Raw genomic sequence first — 23865 nt, 5'->3', positions numbered from 1 at the left:
TCATTGAACACTTATATTAGAGGTTATTTTAAAAGCATGAAACATCTTAGAACATTTAAAATAATTTTAGTTATATGAATTCAATTTATAGGGCATATGTTATAAAAATGAAGGTGCTTATTAGTCAAATATATTTAATCCTACATGTTAAAATATATATGTACAGAATCTAAGATGTATATAACTTAAAATCTAGAATATCTATAATTTTTGAAGACATTCTTTGATTTCTCTGAACTAATAATACCCTCCAAAATATGGATAATCTCACAACTCACAGGCTCTTATGTAGTAATGAGATAACTCATGAGAATCACGTGAAAATGCCTTGATAATAAAAAACATATATATAGGAGTCAAGATGGTGGAGGAGTAGGAGGATGTGGAGTTCATCTCTCCCCACAAATGCATCAAGAATACATCTACAAAATGGAACAATTCTCACAGAGCACCTGCTGTTACACTAGCAGAGGACCTCGGACACCTAAAAGGACAAGAAAGATCCCCGTGTAACCGGGTAGGACGAAAGAAAGAAAAAGGGAAAAAAGGAAGAGGAGAGGAAGTGGGATGGGACCTGCACCCCTGGTGGGGAGCTGAAGGAGAGGAGAGGTTCCCGCATCTGGGGAAGCCCCCTCACTGGTGGGAAGATCAGCTGGGACCGAAGCGGAGCTTCAGGGGCTCGGAGGAGAGTGCAACAACCGGTCTATGCAGGCAGGACAGAGTGAGACCTACACAGATGGTCCTTACCACGGCCTTGTGCACCCCATGCTGAGACATGTGTCTGCCGGTGTGCACAGGGGCTGGGTGTTGGAACATGGGGTTTGGAGAGCAAACCTGGGGAGGGGACTGCTGTCGGCTGTGAGGATACAGCCAGAAGGGACGGGGATGAGGAGCTCTGCAAATGGGAATGCTCATGGAGGAAACCCGGACCACCAGAGAAATGAAGCATCATCGTTGAGTGACATGCAAAGGGTGGGGCCACCATTGCAGCCTCTCTCCTCATGAGCCAGCCCCTTCCTCCCAGGCACTAGGGAGGGTTCCCGCTGGAGTGGGCTCGCATGTCCCTGGCCGCCACCTCCTCCGGCCCCTCCCTGGCTGGGCAGCCTGCTCACCCTGATGCCACCACAGGCCCCTCCTGCCTAATGGGCTTGCATGTCTCAATCACCACCCTGGCACCATCCCGCCTGTGAGGCCCGCATGCCCTGATTGCCGCCTCAGCCCCCTCCTGCCTGGGAGGGCTCGTGTGCTCCAGCAGACTTGGGAGCACAGCTGGTGGGTGGCCCCCATACAGAAGTGGGGCTGAAACCACAGCTGAACCTCAGGGGCCGTGTGATTAAGGAAGAAGAGCTGAAATCTCTTGTGGCTGCACGAACCGCAGATTTACACCTCTGCTGACAGCTTCGTGAATTCAGTGCCTGCGGAACATCCAAATGGACAACAAATGCTCCTGCAGCTGAGATGGGTCTGGCTTCAGCAGCTGTGGGATTTGTGGGCATGTACATGTGAGGGCTGGGCCAGGCCAGAGTCTGAGCTGCCTCCACAGCTCCCGCAATGGGCCCAGATACATGACTACTGCAGTCCTGGGACCTGACTTCAGTGGACCTGTGCTGGTGGCCTGGTGAAAGCAAAGCCTGAGAGTCACCAGGGCCAATTACTAGCATACAAGCAGATGCCCCAGGGAATATTAATTGGCGTGAGCTCTCCTGGAGGTCCTCATTTCAGCACCAAGACCCGGCCCCACCCAATAGCCTGCAGGCTTCAGTGCTAGAACTCCTTAGGCCAAACAGCCAGCAAGACAGGAACACAGCCCCATCCATCAACAGACAGGCTGCCAAAAGTCGTACTAGGCTCAGAGCCACCCCAAAATATACCCCTTGACAGAGCCCTGCCCACCAGAAAGTCAAGACCCACTGCCACCCACCAGAGGGCAGGCACCAGTCCCTCTCACCAGGAAGCCTGCATAAGCCCCTGGACCAACCTCACCCACCAGGGGACAGACACCAGGAGCAAGAGGAACTACAATCCTGCAGCCTGTAGAAAGGAGACAACAAACACAGTAAATTGGACAAAATGAGATGACAGAGAAATGTGCTGCAGATGAAGGACCAAGATAAGAACCTAAAAGAACAACTAAATGAAGAGGAGATAGGCAATCTATCTGAAAAAAAATTCATAGCAATGATAGTAAAGATGATCCAAAATCTCAGAAAAAGAATGGAGGCTCAGACCAAGAAGATAAAAGAAATGTTTGACAAAGAGATAGAAGATTTGAAGAACAAACAGACAGAGATGAACAACACAATAACTGAAATGAAAAACACACTAGAAGAAATCAATAACAGAATAACTGAGGCAGAAGAACGAATAAGTGAGCTGGAAGACAGAGTGGTGGAAATCACTGCCACAGTAGAACAGAATAAAGAAAAAAGAATGAAAAGAAATGAGGATTGTCTCAGAGACCTCTGGGACAACATTAAATGCTTCAACATTTGCATTATAGGACTCCCAGAAGAAGAGGAAGAGAAAGGCCTGAGAAAATATTTGAAGAGATATTTCTCTAACATGGGAAAGGAAATAGTCACTCAAGTCCAGGAAGTGTAGAGAGTCCCATACAGGATAAATCCAAGGAGGAACACACTGAGACACATAATGATCAAACTGACAAAAATTAAATACAAAGAAAAAATATTAAAAGCAACAGGGGAAAAAGCAACAAATAACCTACAAGGGAATCCCCATAAGGTTATATACTGATTTTTCAGCAGAAACTCTGTATGCCAGAGGGAGTGGCATGATATATTTAAAGTAATGAAAGGGAAAAACCTACAACCAAGAATACTCTACCCAGCAAGGCTCATTCAGATTTGATGGAGAAATCAAAAGCTTTACAGACAAGCAAAAACTAAGAGAATTCAGCACCACCAAAACAAGCTTTGAAACAAATGCTAAAGGAACTTCTCTAGGTGGGGGCAGTGGGAGAGGCTACAACTAGAAACAAGAAAATCACATATGGGAAAGTTCACTGGTAAAGGTAAACATACAGTAAAAGTAAGAAATCATCCACACACAAATATGATATCAAAACCCACAACCATGAGGAGACTACAAATGCAGGAAATGGGAATTGCATTTGAAATTAAGAGACCAGCAACTTAAAACAACCTTGTATATATATAGATTGCTATATCAAAACCTCATGGGAAATGCAAACCAAAAAACTGCAATAGATACACACACAAAATAGAAAAAGCAACCCACACACAACACTAAAGATGGTCATCAAACCACAAGAGGAAAGAACAAAAGAGGAAGGGAAGTAAAAAGATCTACAAAAACAAACCAGAAGGGCTTCTCTGGTGGCGCAGGGGTTGAGAATCTGCCTGTCAATGCAGGGGACACGGGTTCGAGCCCTGGTCTGGGAGGATCCCACATGCCACGGACCAGCTAGGCCCATGAGCCACAATTGCTGAGCCTGCATGTCTGGAGCCTGTGCTCCGCAACGAGAGGCCGCGATAGTGAGAGGCCCGCGCACCGCGATGAGGAGTGGCCCCCGCTCGCCGCAACTAGAGAAAGCCCTCGCACAGAAACGAAGACTCAACACAGCCATAAATAAATAAATAAATAAATAAATAAATAAATAAAATAAAATAAAAAAATGGTTTCTAAAAAAAAAACAAACCAGAAACAATTAAGAAAATGGAATTAGGAACATACATATTGATAATTACCTTAAATGTAAATGGATTAAATGCTCCAACCAAAAGATACAGACTGGCTGAATGGATACAAAAACAAGACCTGTATATACGCTGTCTACAAGAGACCCATTTCAGACCTAGGGACACATATAGACCGTAAGTGAGCAGATGAGAAAAGATATTCCATGCAAATGGAAAACAAAAGAAAGCCAGAGTAGCAATACTCATAGCAGACAAAAGAAACTTTAAAATAAAGACTGTTACAAGAGACAAGGAAGGACACTACATAATCATCAAGGGATCAATCCAAAAAGAAGACATAACAATTATAAATATATATGCAACCAACATAGGAGCACCTCAATATATAAGGCAAATGCTAACAGCCATAAAAGGGGAAACTGACAGTAAAACACAGTGATAGTGGCGTTCCTTAACACGCCACTTACAACCAATGGACAGATCATCCAGAAAGAAAAGCAATAAGGAAACAGGAGTCTTAAATGAAACATTAGACCAGATAGACTTATTGATATTTATAGAACATCCCATCTGCAGCCAAAGACACTTTCTTCTCAAGTGCACATGGAACATTCTCCAGGATAGATCACACCTTGGGCCACAAATCAAGCCTCGGTAAATTTAAGAAATCGTATCAAGCATCTTTTCCAACCACAATGCTATGAGATTATAAATCGATTACAGGAAAAAAAAAACTGTAAAAAGCACAAACACATGGAGGCTAAATAATATGTTACTAAACAACAAATGGATCACTGAAGAAATCAAAGAGGAAATCAAAAAATAGCTAGAGGCAAATGACAATGGAAACACAATGATCCAAAACCTATAGGATGGAGCAAACGCAGTTCTAAGAGGCAAGTTTATAGCAATACAATCTTACCTCAGGAAACAAGAAAAATATCACATAAACATCCTAACCTTACACCTAAAGCAACTAGACAAAGAAGACAAACAAAACCCAAAGTTAGTAGAAGGAAAGAAATCACAAAGATCAGAGTAGAAATAAATGAAAGAGAGATGAAGAAAGCAACAGAAAAGATCAATGAAACTAAAAGCTGGTTCTTTGAGAAGACAAACAAAATTGATAAACCTTTAGCCAGACTCATAAAGAAAAAAAAGGAGAGGACTCAAATAAGTAGACTTAGAAATGAAAAAGGAGAAGTTACAACAGACACCACAGAAATACAAAGGATCATAAGAGACTACTACAAGCAACTATCATGCCAATAAAATGGACAACACAGAAGAAATGGATAAATTCTTAGTAAGGTACTATCTTCCAAAACTGAACCAAGAAGAAATGGAAAATATGAACGGACCAATCACAAGTACTGAAATTGAAACTGTGATTAAAAAACTTCAAACAAACAAAAGCCCAGGACCAGATGGCTTCACAAGTGAATTCTATCAAACATTTAGAGAAGGGTTAACACCTATCCTTCTGAAACTCTTCCAAAACTTTGCAGAGGAAGGAACACTCCCAAGCTCCTTCTACGAGGCCACCATCACCCTGATACCAAAACCAGACAGAGATATCACAAAAAAAGAAAACTACAGGCCAATATCACTGATAAACATAGATGCAAAAATCCTCAACAAAATACTAGCAAACCGGATTCAACAGCACATTAAAAGGACCATACACCATGATCAAGTGGGATTTAGCCCAGGGATGCAAGGATTTTTCAATATATGCAAATCAATCAATGTGATACACCACATTAAGAAACTGAAGAATAAAAACCATATGATCATAAAAATTAAAACCTCCCCAAAACCCCCATATAATCATCTCAATAAATGCAGAAAAAGCTTTTGACAAAATTCAACACCCATTTATGATAAAAACTCTCCAGAAAGTAGGCATAGAGGGAACCTACCTCACCATAATAAAGGCCATATATGACAAACCCACAGCAAATATCATTCTCAATGGTGAAAAACTGAAAGCATTTCCTCTAAGATCAGGAACAAGACAAGGATGTCCACTCTCACCACTTTTATTCAACATAGTTTTGGAAGCCCTAGCCACAGCAATCAGAGAAGAAAAAGAAATAAAAGGAATCCAAATTGGAAAAAAATAAGTAAAGCTGTCACTGTTTGCAGATGACATGATACTATACATAGAAAATCCTAAAGATGCTACCAGAAAACTATTAACGCTCATCAGTGAATTTGGTAAAGTTGCAGGATACAAAATTAATGCACAGAAATCTCTTGCATTCCTATACACTAGCAATGAAATATCAGAAAGAGAAATTAAGGAAACAATCCCATTTATCATTGCATCAAAAAGAATAAAATACCTAGGAATAAACCTATCTAAGGAGGTAAAAGACCTGTACTCAGAAAACTATAAGACACTTATGAAAGAAATCAAAGGTGACCCAAACAGATGGAGAGATATACCATGTTTCTTGGATTGGAAGAATCAATACTGTCAAAATAACCATACTACCCAAAATATCTACAGATTCAATGCAATCCCTATCAAATTACCAATAGATTTTTTCACTGAATTAGAACATAAAATTTTGCAATTTGTATGGAAACACAAAAGACCCTGAATAGCCAAATCAATCTTGAGAAAGAAAAACGGAGCTGGAGGAATCAGGCTCCCTGACTTCAAGCTATACTACAAAGCTACAGTAATCAAAACAGTATGGTACTGGCACAGAGACAGAAATATAGATCAATGGAACAGGATAGAAAGCCCAGAGATAAATCCATGCACCTATGGTCGCCTAATCTATGACAAAGGAGGCAAGAATATACAATGGAGAAAAGACAGTCTCTTCAATAAGTGGTGCCGGGAAAACTGGACAGTTACATGTAAAAGAATGAAATTAGAATGCTCCCTAACACCACACACAAAAATAAACTCAAAATGGGTTAAAGACCTAAATGTAAGATGAGACACTATAAAACTCTTAGAGGAAAACAGGAAGAACATTCTTTGACATAAATCACAGCAAGATATTTTTTGACCTACCTCCTAGAGTGATGAAAATAAACAAATGGGACCTAATGAAACTTAAAAGCTTTTGCACAGCAAAGAAAACCATAAACAAGATGAAAAGACAGCCCTCAGAATGGAAGAAAATATTTGCAAATGAAGCAACTGACAAGGGATTAATCTCCAAAATATACAAACAGCTCAGGCAGCTCAATATCAAAAAAACAAGCAACCCAGTCAAAAAATGGGCAGAAGACCTAAACAGACATTTCTCCAAAGAAGACATACACATGGTGAAGAGGCACATGAAAAGATGCTCAGCATCACTAATTATTAGAGAAATGCAGATCAAAACTACAATGAGCTATCACCTCACACTGGTCAGAATGGCCATCATCAAAAAATCTACAAACAATAAATGCTGGAGAGGGTGCGGAGAAAAGGCTACATTGTTAGTGGGAATGTAACTTGGTACTATGCAGAACAGTATGGAGGTTCCTTAAAAAACTAAAAACAGAGCAACCATATGATTCAGCAATGCCACTCCTATATATCTGGAGATATATCTGGAGAAAACCATAATTCAAAAATACACATGCACCCCAATGTTCACTGCAGCACTATTTATAATAGCCAGGACATGGAAGCAACCTAAATGTCCACTGACAGAGGAATGGATAAAAAAGAGGTGGTACATATATACAATGGAATATTACTCAGCCATAAAAAGGAAGAAAATAATGCCATCTGCAGTGGCATGGATGGATTTAGAGATTGTCATACTGAGTGAAGTAAGTCAGACAGAGAAAGACAAATATCATATGAAATTGCTTATATGTGGAATCTAAAAAAATGGTACAAATGAACTTATTTACAAAAAAGAAAGTGTCACAGTTGTAGAAAACAAACTTATGGTTACCAGGGGGGAAAGAGGAGAGGGGAGGGATAAATTGGGAGATTGGTATTGACATATACACACTACTATATATAAAATAGATAACTAATTAAGAACCTACTGTATAGCACAGGTAACTCTACTCAATACTCCGTAATGACTTATATGGGAAAAACATCTAAAAAAGAGTGGATATATGTATATGTATAACTGATATACTTTACTTTATATCAGAAACTAATACAACATTGTAAATCAACTATACTCCAATAAAAAATAAAAAGAAATACATGTATAACTGGGGTAAAATTACTTTTCAAAAAAGTCGTATTCCTGAAGTCATAAATTGTAAAGGGTATTAATAATCTTTCTAGCCCAGACTACAAGCAGCAGACAGGGTAGTATCAAGACTATTTTGATAGACTCAAGGTAGTTAAATTCAACATTCTATGTGTTTCCTTTTGGCAAGGCATTTTGCTTGATACTTCAGGGAATACAAACAACAATAAAACACATTCACTATCGATAATGTACTGGGAGTGATCAGTTGGTGTGCACAAATTACATATACAATATAGCAAAATCCAAGCATCCAAGAAAAATATTTTATGGGTTTAGAGTAGGATAGAGTTTATAATGTTTATAAATATTTTTCAGTAAAACATATGAATAGGCACAATTAAGGAAATGTTTCTGCGTATCTATATACATGTGTATATGTGTGTGTGCACACGTAGATACACCTGTATCATAAATAGCTTCCTATCATTTCATGTCAGGTTTCGCTACAGAAGTGTACGCATATAACTTAGAAAAAGACTGTTTTCAGAGTTCTTTTGAATTTGGAATTGCAGATAATGAATTGTGGACTTGTATAAACTTTTTAAAGTCCAGAGTTTCCTCATGTATGACAAGGGAGTGTGACAGTTAATTTTATGTGTCAACTTGGCTGGGCCATGGTGTCCAGATGTTTGCTTAAACATTATTCTGGATGTTTCTATGACAGTGTTTTTGGATGAGATTTACATTTAAGTCACTGGACTTTAAGTAAAGCAGAATGCCCTTCATAATGTGGGTGGGCCTCATATAATCAGTTGATGGCCTGAATAGAACAAAAAGCTGACTTCCCCCAAGCAAGAGGGAACTCTGCAGTGGACAACCTTTGGATTGAACAGTAACACTGGCTTTTCATGTCTCCAGCACGAATGCCTGTGAACTTGAAATGCAACTCCTTAAATCTCTAGCCTGCCAGTTTTCTCCATCAAGAGTTTGGACTCACCAAGCCTCTATAATCAGTTGAGCCAATTCCTTAAAATAAACCCTTTTATAGACACACACACACACACACACACACACACACACACACAATTGGTTCTGTTTCTCTGAGAAACCCTAATACAGGGGGTATAATAGCATTTATTTCATAAAGTTTTTGAGATGATTAAAGGAGTACGTAAAGTGGCAAACAGTGTGTATTCAAGAAATTACAGCTATCATAAATATACTCTTTAGATTGATGCTAAGTCTACACTATTTTATATGGTTTTGTTTTTCCGTATGTAAGCATTGTGAACTGCCCAACATCAAGAATTACATTATGACAAACACATGGTGGTGGCTTTCGACTGCATCAACTTAGTTAAGCTGGAATTACGTTTTCCAGGATTCCTTTCCCTGCCTGGTCCTCGGCTGGTGTTGACCATAAGAGAAATTTGTGCAGTAGGCTGTGAAGCTGGTGGGCACCTGGCACTGTGGCAACTCATGCACAGTTGCTGATATGTTAGGTCACTATGTTGGTGTGGGGCACCACCAGAACCCACAGCAATTCCATCTTCTGCCTCTTGGCAGATGTCCTCTTTTGGCCTCTTGGGTCATATACAGATCCATGGTGAAGGGCAACAGCTTCTCCTGCAGATCATCCATGAAAGTGGTTGGAGGTAGATGTGGTGAAAGACAGGTGAAAATAGGGTCCTTGTTTGTCCTTGTGAGTGCCCTCATCTACATCCAGGTTTCCTTCACAACCGCTGATTTAGCTGACACACAGTGACTTCAGGCTTAGCATCAGATGCAGACACAACGACATTGCATTGATTTCTCTACCAGTGCCACTGTGTAAGGCCTAATTTCCAAAATAAATCCCATATTCTATATCACCCAGAGTAGCTCTGTTCCCCTGAATAAAACCTGATACATAGAGGAACTGGTACCAGAAGAAGTTCCAGAGGAATATAACCTTATGAATGGGTACTCTAACTGGTTGTGAGTTAGCTAGAATTGGTTCTATGCTTTGATTAAATTTAAAGGCCAGTGGTAAAGGGGACACTGGTAATCCATGGTATGCAAAGGTAAAAGAGTTACTTAAATTATTACCTATATAATCAAGTGCCTGTACAACATGTGGTTTTGAGTGACCAAATAATTAATGACATAGAATAGTTTAGTGAATGAAGAGTATAATGCAGCTTTTAGGTACAATGGAGAACTTTGAAAATAAAAATAAAGAGGTCAGAGTTTTCAATTCTGAGCTCAAAGTCTAGATTAAGGGCCTGAAATCTACCATGACTACCCTAAAAGAAACCCTTACCTCCACTGGCTGCAAGGCTGAGTTTTCTGATAATCAAATCCAAAGTCTAATTCCATGGATGGCTGAACTACACCACAGCCTGAATTCCCAACTTTGCAGGGTCTTTTCATCCCTACAAATTGAAATGGGGACATGTGAACAGACAGACTCCAATGAAGCTGGAGCCTTGAACCCTTAAATTCTGCAATGCCTCCTTTGCCAGTAGAAGCAGTCCTTCTACTCTGTTTGGGAAGGTAAGTCTCCTTTGCCTGAAAGGAGGCCTCACCTGAGAGGGTTGCCTTGCAAGGAGTAGGTGACTCCCTTCACGATTTACCTTACCATCATCCATTGCTTCTGTATCTATAGCCAGACTGAAGTCTAATAAGCTCTAGGAAATGAGGTACAAAACAAGACCTGTGAGGAGGCAGAATGCACTAAAATAATTATGATTTTGCCAATTTTACACATAGAGGGTATGTGTGAGAATAGATCCTAAGGGTGTTAGATTACAGCAGAAAGAATAAAACATTGGATTAAGCCACATTTACCCATATGGGCTCACAAAGCAGATATTCTAGATCCAATGAATTAGCTTGAGTATTTTGGTTTGCTTGGTCGGTTGAACAAAATCTGGATTCAAAGGTGACCTATACTGAACACTGAAATGTAAGAAGCTCCTTGTTATAGAGTAGAGCAGGGTTTCTCAACCTTGGCGCTACTGACACCATTGGCTGGAAAATTCTTTGCTGTGCAGCGCTGTCCTGAGCACTGCACGATGTTTAACAGCATCCCTGGCCCCTGTACACTAGATGCCAATAGCATCCCTGAATGTGTCTGGATATTTTCAAGACAAATGTTCTGGGGAGGGGAGGAGGACAAAAATCATCCCCACTTGAGAATCACTGGTGTCGAGGACGTTATCAAAGGTTAGGGAGATTGGAAGGCTAGGGTAGGTTTTTTAAATGTTAAAACCAATTCATCCATCCTTCAACTATGTCCCTCAGGAGGATCCAGAGGACATTCCCTTCACCAAGATGATGAGAAATATAGTCACAAGGGTTGTCCCAGTATCCCTGAAGAGCTCTGTAGTGGTTATTCTCTGTTGGACCGAAATGATAATGGGAATTGCTACCATGGAACTGGGCTTCCTGAAGTTAAAGAAAATGATACAATTCTCAACAGCAAGGGTGATGTACTGACATTAAATCTCCAAAGAAAATGCAATCGTCATTACTGGAATGGCAGTAGAGTTGAAGTAGTAATCAGTAGAGTCTGATTTACAGAGATCTTTGGGGCTTGATAATTTTATCACTGTCACCCTAGAACTGAAATAGATGGGCAGTCTACTAAAGTCTTATTTGATTTGCAGAAATAGAAAAGCTCTAGGTCTTGTGAATAGCAGTCTTGAATCTTTGTAAGACAGTGTCATGACCCTTTAACCAATTCTCAAACTTGAATCAGTTCACAGACTCAGAGCTATTGAATGAAGGAAGGAGCTGCAGGTTCCTTTGAAGGAATCTTTTATACATCCATATATACTTCCTCCTGGCCTTCCCCTAAGAAGGACCTGTGAAGAGCAGGCAGGGTAACCATGCAATGGGGAAGGGGAAATTCAGACACTTTCAGGATTACTGGACACTTGCTGAAATGACAAATTCCTGGAGACCCCAAATACCACTGTGGTCCACCAACCAGAGAGGTTAATGTAGGTCAGGTCATCAAAGGAGTTTTGGCTTGAGTTGTCTCACAGTGGGCCCAGGGTGTCCATAATCCTACCCTGTGGTTATCTCCCTGGTTCTGAGATGCATAACTGGAAGAGACATATTGAGCAACTAACTGGCAAAATCTCTACATTGGTTCCCTAACCAGTGAAGTAAGGGCTATTATGATAGGAAAGTCCAAGTAGCATTTGATGAAGTATAGTGAGTACAGGAAGAGCAGAATAAATGCTGGATTTTTTGTTTTATCTTCTTTTCAGAAAGAGTTGTTTCTATAACATCTTCCAAAGGTAACCAAAGAATTTTTTCTTTATGTAATATCATTCTGAAGTCACAGACTTTTAATATACTTGGTATGTTGCAATTTACTGCAGATATTCTTTTTGATGCTCAAACTGTCACCACATGGGTCAGTGGGAGCTTCCTCAAGTTGGCTCCTGGGTCCTTTTAATCTTGATACCTTCCTAGCCTTTTGCTACCACAGGGTGTTTTCCAGGCTCATCTTGTACTTTCCTATCCCAGATCTGTAATCAGTCATTCATCTAAGGAGTCCTGGTTTCTTTTAGGATACCTCATTGCATCTGAATACTGGTCACTGTATCTAGGTCTTTTTAGTGGACAAAGCTAGGAAATATATATTTTAAAGAGTAAAACACATCATAAGTTCATATACTAATATTTCCAATTTCAATTTAGAATTATAAGTTTTATTTAATTTCTTTGAGTTTTTTCTCCTTATGATGAAAATCTTGGTTCTTAAAGACATTTATATAATTACTCATTTGCTTTATTCTATAATTATAAGTTTCACAGTAGTAATACCAATGTTATTGCTAACAAAGACTACTAAAAACATTTTATAATTTTTTTGCATTTCCTTTTATCCTTAGGATTAATCTCACTAGGGTATACAGTCTAATTACTGTGTTAAATGTCATGTGAAATAACTCACCTGCATAGTTACGCCATCAACTTCCTACAGAATTGTTGATTTATTAAATTTTACTTTCAATTTTTAGGTATTGTTTTTAAAATTTGATTTAATTAAAAATAATTATATAGGGACTTCCCTGGTGGCGTAGTGGTTAAGAATCTGCCTGCCAATGCAGGGGACATGAGTTCGAGCCCTGGTCCGGGAAGATCCCACATACCGCGGAGCAACTAAGCCTGTGCACCACAACTACTGAGCCTGCGCTCTAGAGCCCACGAGCCACAACTACTGAGCCCATGTGCCATAAGTACTGAAGCCAACGCGCGCTAGAGCCCGCGTGCTGCAACTACTGAAGGCTGCACACCTAGCGCCTGTGCTCCGCAACAAGAGAAGCCACGGCAATGAGAAGCCCATGCACCCCAACAAAGAGTAGCCCCAACTTGCCACAACTAGAGAAAGCCCGCACACAGCAACGAAGACCCAATGCAGCCAAAAACAAATAAAAAACAAAAAACATTATATAAACATTTATATAGTTTCAAAGTCAAGCCTACAAATCTATAAAACAAGGTTCATTTAAAGAAGTCTAGTCTTCATCCTTAAAAAAGCAGAATGTGCGTGTGTGTGTGCATCTGTCTGAACGTAGTGTATATATAGCACGTTTGTATATATATGTACACACACACACTCAAATGCCCTCCCTGCCAATGGTAGAATACTATACACACTATATACTACTTTTTTTTTTCACTTAATATGTTTTGGATACTCCTCCATGTGCTAGTATTTTGACTGGGATTACACTGACTCTACATATAGTCAGGGTGGGGAGTGTTAACAAATTTATAATACTGAATATTCTGATCAATTAACATGATCTCTACTTATTTAGGTCTTCTTTAATTAGTTTTATTTTTCATTATTTATTTTATTTTATTTTTTAAAATTAAAAAAAGTTTTTTTAAAATTACTTTTAATATCCTAGTTTTCATATAGAAGTCTTATACCTCATTTGTTAAATTTATTCCTGGGCATTTGATATATTTTGATGCATTGTAAATTTTACTATTTTTAATGTTTTATTTTGAAATGTCTGTTGCTGGTATGTATGTAGAAACACAATTGGTTTTTGTATGTTCACCTAATACTCTGTCTATGAATTATTTTGGATTTTCTACATATACAGTTATGCTGTCTGTGAAGAATGACTGTTTACTTTCTTCCTTTCCAGTTTATATACCTTTTATTTATTTTTCTTGCCATAGTGCACTAGATTAGGACTTCTGGTACAAATACTAACAGAAGTGGCAACAGTGGTCTTCTTTGTCATCTTCCCAATCTTCAAAGGAAAGTTATTAACACTTTATTTTATTTTATTTTGCTGTTAGGAATAATGTTTACAATAGATGCCTTTATAAAATTAAGGAAATTCTATTCCTAGTTTGCTAAGAGATATATTCAAAAATCATAAATGGATAGATATTAAATTTTCTCAAATACTTTTTCTGTATCTATTGAGAAGACGTTATGATTTTTCTCTTTTAATTAGTTAATTAATAAGTTAATGTGGTAAATTACATCAATTTATTTTCTAATACTTTAATAGTTTTGCATTCCTGGGATAAAGTCAAACTGGTAATAATTTTTTTGTTAGTTATTTAATGCTCTTAGTAGATGCTTTTTATAATTCATGTAACTTTTTTAGTCGTGGTAGAGGGCAGGTCCAAATTTCCTACTTCACCATTAAATGGAAGCAAAATTTTTTCTTTTCTCTTAAATTCATTCTAAATACATTTTCATTCCAGCATTCCACCAAAACTGTTTTTACCATAATTAACAAGACCACCACAGAGTGCCAAACTGAAAGGTTCATTAGAAACTTCATTCTTAAAGGGCACACACAAAATCTTATGTGCACCAGGACCCAGGGCAAAAGCAGGAGCTTTTGATAGGAGCCTGGGCCAGACTTACCTGTTCGTCTTGGAGGGTCTCCTGGAGAGGTAGGGATGGCTGTGACTCATCCTGGGGACATAGACACTGGTGGCAGCCATATGTAGAAGCTATATACTGTGTGGACACTGATGCTTGTGGCTGCCATCTCGAGATCCTCCCTCTAGCTCATTAGTGCCAAGACCTGCTACCACCAAACAGCCTGTAGGCACCAGTGTTGGGACGCCTCAGGCCCAACAACTAACTGGGTGGAGACACAGCCCATCCATCAGCAGACAGGCTGCCTAAAGACTTCCTGAGGCCACAGTTGCACCTAGACATGGCTCTGCCCACCAAAGGACCAAGACCCAGCTCCACCCACCACTGAGCAGGCACTGGCCCTGCCCTCCAGGAAGCCTGCACAAGCCTCTAAACCAGACTCACCCAGAGGGGGTAGACACCAGGTGCAAGAAAACCGTGATCCTGCAGCCTTCACACCCAGCCCATGCACAGCAGGCCAAGGCAAGCTTCGGAACACCACAATCCCCCATAACTAACTATGTCAGGAACCAGCCCCTGCTCACCAGCAATCTGACACCAGCTCTGGGATCCTTGGGCCCTGCAGCCAGACTCCAGGACCTGGCTCTGCCTGCCACTGGTACAGCATTAACCCCAGGACCCGGCATCACCAACCAGTGGGCAAGCAACAGCCTGGAGTCTTCTAAACACTGACTCTGCCCACCAGCGAGCCAGCACTAGCCCAGAGCCTGCTAGGGTTCTGCAGCGAGCTGCTTTGTGACCAGGTCTCACTAACCAGTAGCTAGCAGCATCTGCACAAGGTAGGGCCTGGCAACCAACCAGGCTAGGGGACAACAAGCCTACCAGACTGCCCACATGGTCAGCCTGCCACAACAGAAGGACACACGCAGACCTCTTAGGGGGAACCCATAGACTGTAGAGCTTGGGCGACAAGAGGGGAGTATGCTGCTGGGACGCATAGGACGTTTCCTACAAAAGGCCACTTCTCCAAGGTTGAGAAGCGTAACTAACCTACCACATACATAAAAATACGAATAATATGAATAGCAACTTAGGCAAAATGAGGCAGCAGAGGAATATGTTCCAGACAAAGGAAGAGATAAAATCCTGGAAGAAGAAATAAGTAAAGTGGAGATAGGCAATTTACCCGAGAAAGAGTTCAAAGTAATGATCATAAAGATGATCAAAGAACTTGGGAGAAAAATGGATGCACAGAGCAAGAAGTTAGTAGTTTGTAACAAAGAGTTAGAAAATATGAGGAACAAACAACCAGAGATGAAGACTACAACAACTGAAATGAAAAATACACTAGAAAGAATCAACAGGAGACTACATGATGAAGAGCAACGGATCAGTGAGCTAGAAGACAGCGTAGTGGAAATCACTGCCACTGAACAGAAAAAGAAAAAAGAATGAAAAGAAATGAGGACAGTTTAAGAGACCTCTGGGACAACATCAAGCACACTAATATTAGCATTTCAGGGGTCCCAAGAAGAAGAATAGCGAGAGAAAAGGCCTGAGAAAATATTAGAAGTCATAATAGCTGAAAATTTCCCTAACCTGGGAAAGGAAACAGTCCCCCAAGTCCAGGAAGTGCAGAGAGTCCCAAAAAGGAACATACCAAGAACACTGTAATTAAAATGACAAGAATTAAAGATAAAGAGAGAATATTAAAAGCAGCAAGGGAAAAGAAACAAACAACATACAAGGGAATGCCCATAAGGTTATCAGCTGATTTTCCAGCAGAAACTCTGCAGGTGAGTAGGGCGTGGCACTATATATTTAAAGTGATGAAAGGAAAAAAACCTACAACCAAGAATACCCAACAAGGCTCGCCTTCAGATTTGACAGAGAAATCAAAAGCTTTACAGACAAACAAAAGATAAACTTCAGCACCACCAAACCAGCTTTCCAACAAATGTTAAAGGAACTTCTCTAGGAGAAAAAGAAAAGGCCACAACTAGAAACAAGAAAATTACTGAATGGAAAACTCACCAGTAAAGGCAAACATACAGTAAAGGTAGGAAATCATCCACACACAAAGCTAGTAGGAAGGTTCAAAGACAAAAGTAGTAAAATTATCTATATCCACAATAAGTAGTTAAGAGATACTCGAAAAAGTTAGATGTAAAATATGACATCAAAAATAGTAATCATGAAGGGAAGAAAGTACAAATACAGGGTTTTAAAATGCATTTGAAATTAAGAGATTGGCAATGTAAAACAATTAAAACTGCTTTATATATAAAGCAGTACCTATACTGCTTTACAAAAACCTCATGGTAACCGCAAAACAAAAATCTGTAACAGATATATACACAAAAAAGAAAAAGGAATCCAAACATAACACTAAAGATAGTAATAAAGTCACAAGAGAAGAGAACAAAAGAAGAAAGGGAAAGAAAAGGCCTACAAAAACAAGCCCCAAACAATGAACAAAATGGCAATAAGAACATACATATCAGTAATTACCTTAAATGTGAATGGACTAAATGTTCCAACCAAAAGACACACAGTGGCTGACTGGATACAAAAAAAGACCCGTATATATGCTGCCTACAAGAGACTCACTTCAGATCTAGAGACACGCACAAACTGAAAGTGAGGGGATGGAAAAAGGTATTCCATGCAAATGGAAATCAAAAGAAACCCAGAGTAGCAATACTTATATCAGATAAAATAGGCTTTAAAATAAAGACTGTTGGAAGAGACAAAGAAGGACAATACATAATGATCAAGGATAAAATCAAGAAAAAGATATAACAACTGTAAATATATATGTACCCAACATAGGAGCACCTAAATACATAAGGCAAATATTAATGGACATAAAAGGAGAAATTGACAGTAATACAATAATAGTGGGGGACTTTGATACACCACTTACATCAATGGACAGACCATTCAGACATAAAATCAATAAGGAAATCCTTGCCTTAAAAGACACATCAGACCAAATGAACTTAATTGATATATATAGAGAGAGTATTCCACCTGAAAGCAGCAAAATACATTCTTTTCAAATGCAAATGGAACATTCTCCAGGACAGATCACATGCTAGACCAGAAAACAAGCCTTGATAAATTTAAGAAAATTGAAATCATATCAAGCATCTTTTCTGACCACAAAGCTATGAGACTAGAAATCAACTACAAGGAAAAAACTGTAAAAAGCACAAACATGTGCAGGCTAAACAATATGCTACTAAACAAGCAATGGATCATTGAAGAAATCAGAGAGGAAATAAAAAAGAGACAAATGAAAATGAAAACACAACAATCCAAAACTTATGGGACACAGCAAAACAAGGTCTAAGAGGGAAGTTTATAGTGATACAGGCTTACCTGACATTTTTCCAAAGAGGAAATGCAGATGGCCAACAGGCACATGAAAAGATGTTCAACATCACTAATCATCAGGGAAATGCAGATAAAAACTACAATGAAATATCACCTCATACATGTCAGAATGGCTACTATCAAAAACAACACAAATAACAAATGGTGGCAAGGATGTAGAGAAAAGGGAACCCTCATACATTGCTGGTGGGAATGTAAATTGGTGCACCCACTGTGGAAAACAGTATGGAGGTTTCTCAAAAGCTAAAAATAGAGCTACCATGGGACCTGGCAATTACACCCTTGGGTATATATACGAAAAAAACCCCAAACCACTAATTCGAAAAGATACATGCACTCCAACGTTCATAGCAGCATTATTTACAATTGCCAAGACATGGAAGCAACCTAAGTGTCTATCAATAGATGAATGGATAAAAAAAGATGTGGAGTATATACACAATGGAATACTACTCAGCCATAAAAAAGAAACTAGTGAATACAACAAAAAAGAAGCAGGCTCACAGATATAGAAAACAAACTAGTGGTAACCAGCGGGGAGAGGGAAGGGGGGGAGGGTCAGTATAGGGGTAGTGGATTAAGAGTTGCAAACTATTAGGTATAAAATAAGCAAAAGGATATATTGTACAACACAGGGAAAATAGCCAATATTTTATAATAACTATTATATAAATTAAATAAAACCTTTAAATATTGTGAATCACTATATTGTACACCTGTATCATATAATATTGTACAGCAAATATTCTTCAATTAAAAAAATAATAAAATGCAAAAAAACCCCACAAACCTTAATGGTTAGGACTATATTGTCTTCACACAAGCTGCCTAAATTTGAAACCAGGATCTGTCACTTCGTTAGCTATGTGACCTTGAACAAGTTCCTTAACCTCCCTCAGCCTCAGTTTATCTGTAAAATGTAAACATCACCTATTTTTATCACTTACTCTTTTTGAATTTTTTTTTTTTTAACCATTCTGTCTTGATTCTTGTTTGTCTCGATATTTTTTCTCAGTCTCAGTGGAATTTTCATCTCTCCAAACTAATTTTCAGAACTTAGTCCTCGGATAGCTTAATTTCCGTATCCAGACTTCGTTTCTATACCTTCTCATTCCATGACTTTAAAAATCATGTGCATGTTAATGATTTCCAAATATACAGCTCCTGTTGCAATATTTTTCCTGAACTCCAAACTTATGTATCCAACTAACAAGTCGATATTCTGACTTAAATGTTAACACGGCCCAAAGCAAACTTTTTAAAAAAATGATTTTCAGTCCTTCAAAACTTAATCCAAGTTACCATCATTTTTTACTTGGATTATTACAGTACTGGTTTGCCTTCTCTCTTCTTCTACCCTTGACCCTCTCCAGTCTATTCGTCACACAGCAGTCAAAATGATCTGTTGAACATTTAAGCCTGATTATATCATTTTGCTAAAAGCCCTTCATAGCTTCCCATTTCATTCGTCATAAATGTTCAAGTTCTTTCTGCATGGGTCAGCAAATTCTTAAAGGGCCAGAGAACAAATATTTTAGGCTTTGCAGGCCAAATAGATTTTGTTGCAACTACAGGACATTACTATGCTATATCTATATGCAAATAGTATTAAGATTCTAAACTGCTATGTCCAACAAAAATCATTGTATTTTCTGAAGTATGCATAAAATTTATAAAACAAACAGTATTAGTTTGGTTTATAATGCTTAATATTTTTCATAGTAGTTTAATAAATATTTGCTGAAAAAAATATATAAGTACAAGGCCCAGATTTATACATTTTTACAAAAAAGATTATGGCAAGAACATTAAACTAAAAGTTAAATAATTTCTTCTGTAAAATGTATCAAACAATTAATAGTGGACTTACTTTAGACTACTGATTCTAATTTCCGCACTCTCAGTGAGTTTCTTCATTTCTTCTTTCCACCTACAGGCTGCCTTCTGCTGAGTTGCTAAGAGATGCCTCAGTTCAACTGTGGAATTTCGATTACTGTCTTCCATCTCTCTTAACTGAACTTCAAACCCATGTTCCTTTATTGAAAATTCATGCTCCATCGTACTGATCTAAGGAATAAAATGAACACAGTATTTTTTCTTTTCTGTTTTTCTAGGAGATATAATGATCAATGATATATACAAAAGGAATCATTTTTTGTGTTTGCAGCATAGAAATATTTGGATGAGAAACCTATATAAAAATTAAGTTTATAATTTGTCTCCATCACAGATGAAGACTTATCCTATTTTATAACATAAATTTAATGAAACCAGAATTATGATGGACTACAAATTTTTCACCACTTTCCCCAACACCTTAAATGCCAGTAGGAAAAAAGTATACTATCTGAAATAAAGCTGCTCTCATCATCTACTTTTACTTTTGTTGCCAGAATCCATAGAAAATATTCATGCTCTCAGTAACTGAGAGTTGGGTTTAAACGGAAGCCATTTACGTTTTTAAAACACAAGAAGTGTTCATTGGTTTATTATAAAGGATACAACTCCCGCACAGTCAAATAGAAGAGACACACCGAGCAAGGTATGGATGTAGGGGGAGTGCAGAGCTTCCACGCCCTCTCCAAGTATGCCATCCTCCCAGCACTCTGATGTGTTCATGAGAAGCTCATTTTAGAAGTTCCTCAAGTCACTTTTGACTTACATACTAAAGTTCAGATTGTCTTTCAAAGGGCAGGAATTCCTCTACCACTTCAGTTACAGTATAAATGTACAATGTATTTTGTTTTTCAGGAAAAGACTACAGTGATTTTCAGAAACTCATATGGAAATGTCTTCAGTTATTTCTAGGTTATTTATGTCATTATAGTAAAAATACCTTAATGCAGAATGAACATACAAATAAATGCTCTTTGGATACCCTAAAAGCTTTCTCAGCTGGGTTCAGGGAGAGAATTAACCCTAATGTCCTAAAGTACCCAGTGTAGGTAGTGAACTGTCTGCTTTTGTATGCAGCTAGAATGAAACTACCTATTACCATACTTGAGGCAACTGAGGAAATAGTTAAATAGTTACAAGAACAATTTCTTTAGTGCACTCTCAGGCCATCTTTATCTTGCTACACTAAAGAAATATCATAAAGAATACCTATCTTGTGATATTCTAATGTGCTTTAAAAATGGTCACAGCTGGAATGACTTCTAGTGATTGATTAAATATGGCTGCTTTTAAACTCAAAAAAGAATGAATAAGGAACTCGATTTTACCAATTCAAAAACACCAAAGAAAACTCAACAACAGCTAAACCCACGGCTCATGGGGGAAAACTGCAAACATCCTGTCCTCACTACCCTTGCTAAATGCAACATCTTCCTAAAACTCTTAAATTTGTTTCCTCAAATGGTACACAAGTAGAAATTTGACTTTATAAACACTGGCACTGGAAAAAACAACTTTGGATTTATTAATTGTGTATTATATTACTGCTGTGCAAGCCTCCTGAGGCTCCGTGACTCCTGCTCGATTTAAACAATTTTTGAATTACTGAATTCTACAAATTTAGAATTGAATATCCTTCCCTGCCTCAATCTCCACTTTCTCTGGAGAAGCCATGGTTCTGATATCTTAAGTGGAAGTATTTAATTCTGTCTCTGTCTCTCTCACACATGTATTAAAAACTGATCTATGCATCTATATAGCTTTAGCACTCTTCCTGCCTACTTAACTCCCCATTTCCACTTGGAAAATCTATTTGCAGTTTGACAAGCCTTTTTCTAAGGTCCTTCATGATAACCTGTCTCTAATTCTACAAGCTTGTATTATGCTACTATTCCCTTCTCTTCCTTTGTTTCTGCCACAATGCTTTCTCATTCTTGGGTCTTTTCACATGTTGTTCCCTTTTGCTGGAATAATCTTTCCCCCCCTGCTTATCTTAGCTATCTCTAGTCAACTTTTAGAATTCAGCTCAATTATTGATCCTACAGGGAAATTCTCTTACCATCTATCTAGAAAAAGCTCTCATAGTGCCCTACGCTTTTCCTAACCCTTTATTAGTTTGCAAAGATACATTTAAAGTTTTCCCACCTCCATGCAAATAAGTTTTTAAGGATGGGGACCATGTCTTTTTTGTTTACTATTACATTTTCAGCACCTGAATCATAGTAAGGATGTCAAAACATATCTGTACACTGAATAAATGATAGCTTTCTGGTATCAAAATTTAGTCTTCAAACAAACCCCAGATCCTTCAGCTGATGCAATTCCGACTGTTAAACTGGACAGGTCTACGCTGATGTTGGAAGGATAAGGACCAAAACAACCATGTCTTCTATAACAACAAAAGTCCTACTAATGATTCAATTCAGAATGGTGGGTTGGAAAAAAGGATTTATGGTCTCCTTCCCTTCTTCTTTTGTGTCCTTCCTCTGCAGAAAACTACTCAAAAGTAGGCAAGATTGCTAAAGACTATCCATTTCCTAATTTTATATTTTTATGAGGGGTATTCAGACCACAGAGATATGGAGATCCTTTTCAGACAGAAGGGAGGAGGAGTTAGGAAAAGAGAAAGCTGGGGCGGAAAGGACAGCAGTGGATTTAAGATCAAATGAAAACTTCATATAATAAGTTGTTAAGGTTCTCAGCCAACTGACCTCTCAACATCCAACTGTCTTGATCTTTTTGGCTCCTTTCAGTTTATCTATGAAAGATCACACTCTTTTTCAAGGGGGAGAAAAGCCGCAAAGTGTAGCACTAGATTCCTATGTTGTCAAAGAAGGAATCGGCTACAAAGGAGCAATTTATCTGACAGCCCTCCTCCATAAAGTAGAATTACAGCTATCTAGTTAGTTCAGAACTTTTGTCCCTTATTTACCAATGATTCTTCTCTTAAGCTAGATGCAGACTTGGCACAAAGGGAGCATTTTTGGTAGATAAGCTTTCTGTCATCTTTTTGTTTTCCAAGAAACATCAGTTACTATCCTGAATGCTTAAAGATAGAACAGGTGCAGTATCAAGTGGGGAAATTCATCATTAATAGTTTTTAGTTATTAATCCATATGAAATTTAAAATACAAGATGAAGATTTAACATTTTTTCACCGAAGTACATTGACTTTTTTTTAATTATGTAAATGTTTCAGTGTGGAAACTTTCAAGCATACACAAAATAGAAAGACTATTACAATGAATCTCTATACGCTGATCACCCAGCTTCCATAATCATCAAACTCATAGCCACTCTTCCTCTATCTATAATCCTACCCACTTTTCCTCTGCCAAGATTTATTTCTCTCTCTCTTACAATGAAGTACATGAATCTTAAGGATACAACCAACTTTTACATGTATACTGACATACCAGAGTCACCACCCAGATTTAGGTACCGCAGGAGGCTCTCTTACATGCCCTTCTAATCAATATTCACCCACCTAAAATGTAACTATTATTCTGATCCCATCCTTATAGGTAATTATGCCCATTCTTCACTTTCATATAATGAAATTAATAGACTATAAGCTTTTTTATGTCTGGTTTCTTTGTCCAAATTTATGTCTGTGAGACTCACCCACCATTGCTTATAGACATAGTTCATTTTTTTCTTCTATTTCCATACATGAACATACCACAATTTATTTATATCATCTCATGTTGATGGACATTTAAGTTATTTTCAGTGTTTTGATATGATTAAAACTTCTATGGATATTCTTACACACATGTTTTGATGAACACAAGCACTCATACCTGTTGGGTATGTAGCCAGTATTATTATTATTTGGCATAGTATGCATGTATGT

The 23865-nt window shown here is 38.3% G+C and overlaps 1 protein-coding gene across 1 annotated transcript in view; it reads right to left on the bottom strand.

Moving 5' to 3' along the window:
- SCLT1 (sodium channel and clathrin linker 1) overlaps positions 1 to 23865 on the bottom strand; it is a 247552-nt gene that overhangs the window by 51057 nt on the left and 172630 nt on the right. The window contains exon 18 of the mRNA XM_061191093.1: positions 19984 to 20180. Within this exon, the coding sequence (XP_061047076.1) occupies positions 19984 to 20180 (197 nt within the window). The remainder of the gene's footprint in view (positions 1 to 19983; positions 20181 to 23865) is intronic.

The sequence above is a fragment of the Eubalaena glacialis genome, chromosome 5 (assembly GCF_028564815.1).
Source record: "Eubalaena glacialis isolate mEubGla1 chromosome 5, mEubGla1.1.hap2.+ XY, whole genome shotgun sequence".
Lineage (NCBI taxonomy): Eukaryota > Metazoa > Chordata > Mammalia > Artiodactyla > Balaenidae > Eubalaena > Eubalaena glacialis.
The sequence above is the reverse complement of the archived record's forward strand: the minus strand, read 5'-3'. Positions and strand labels throughout refer to the sequence as shown.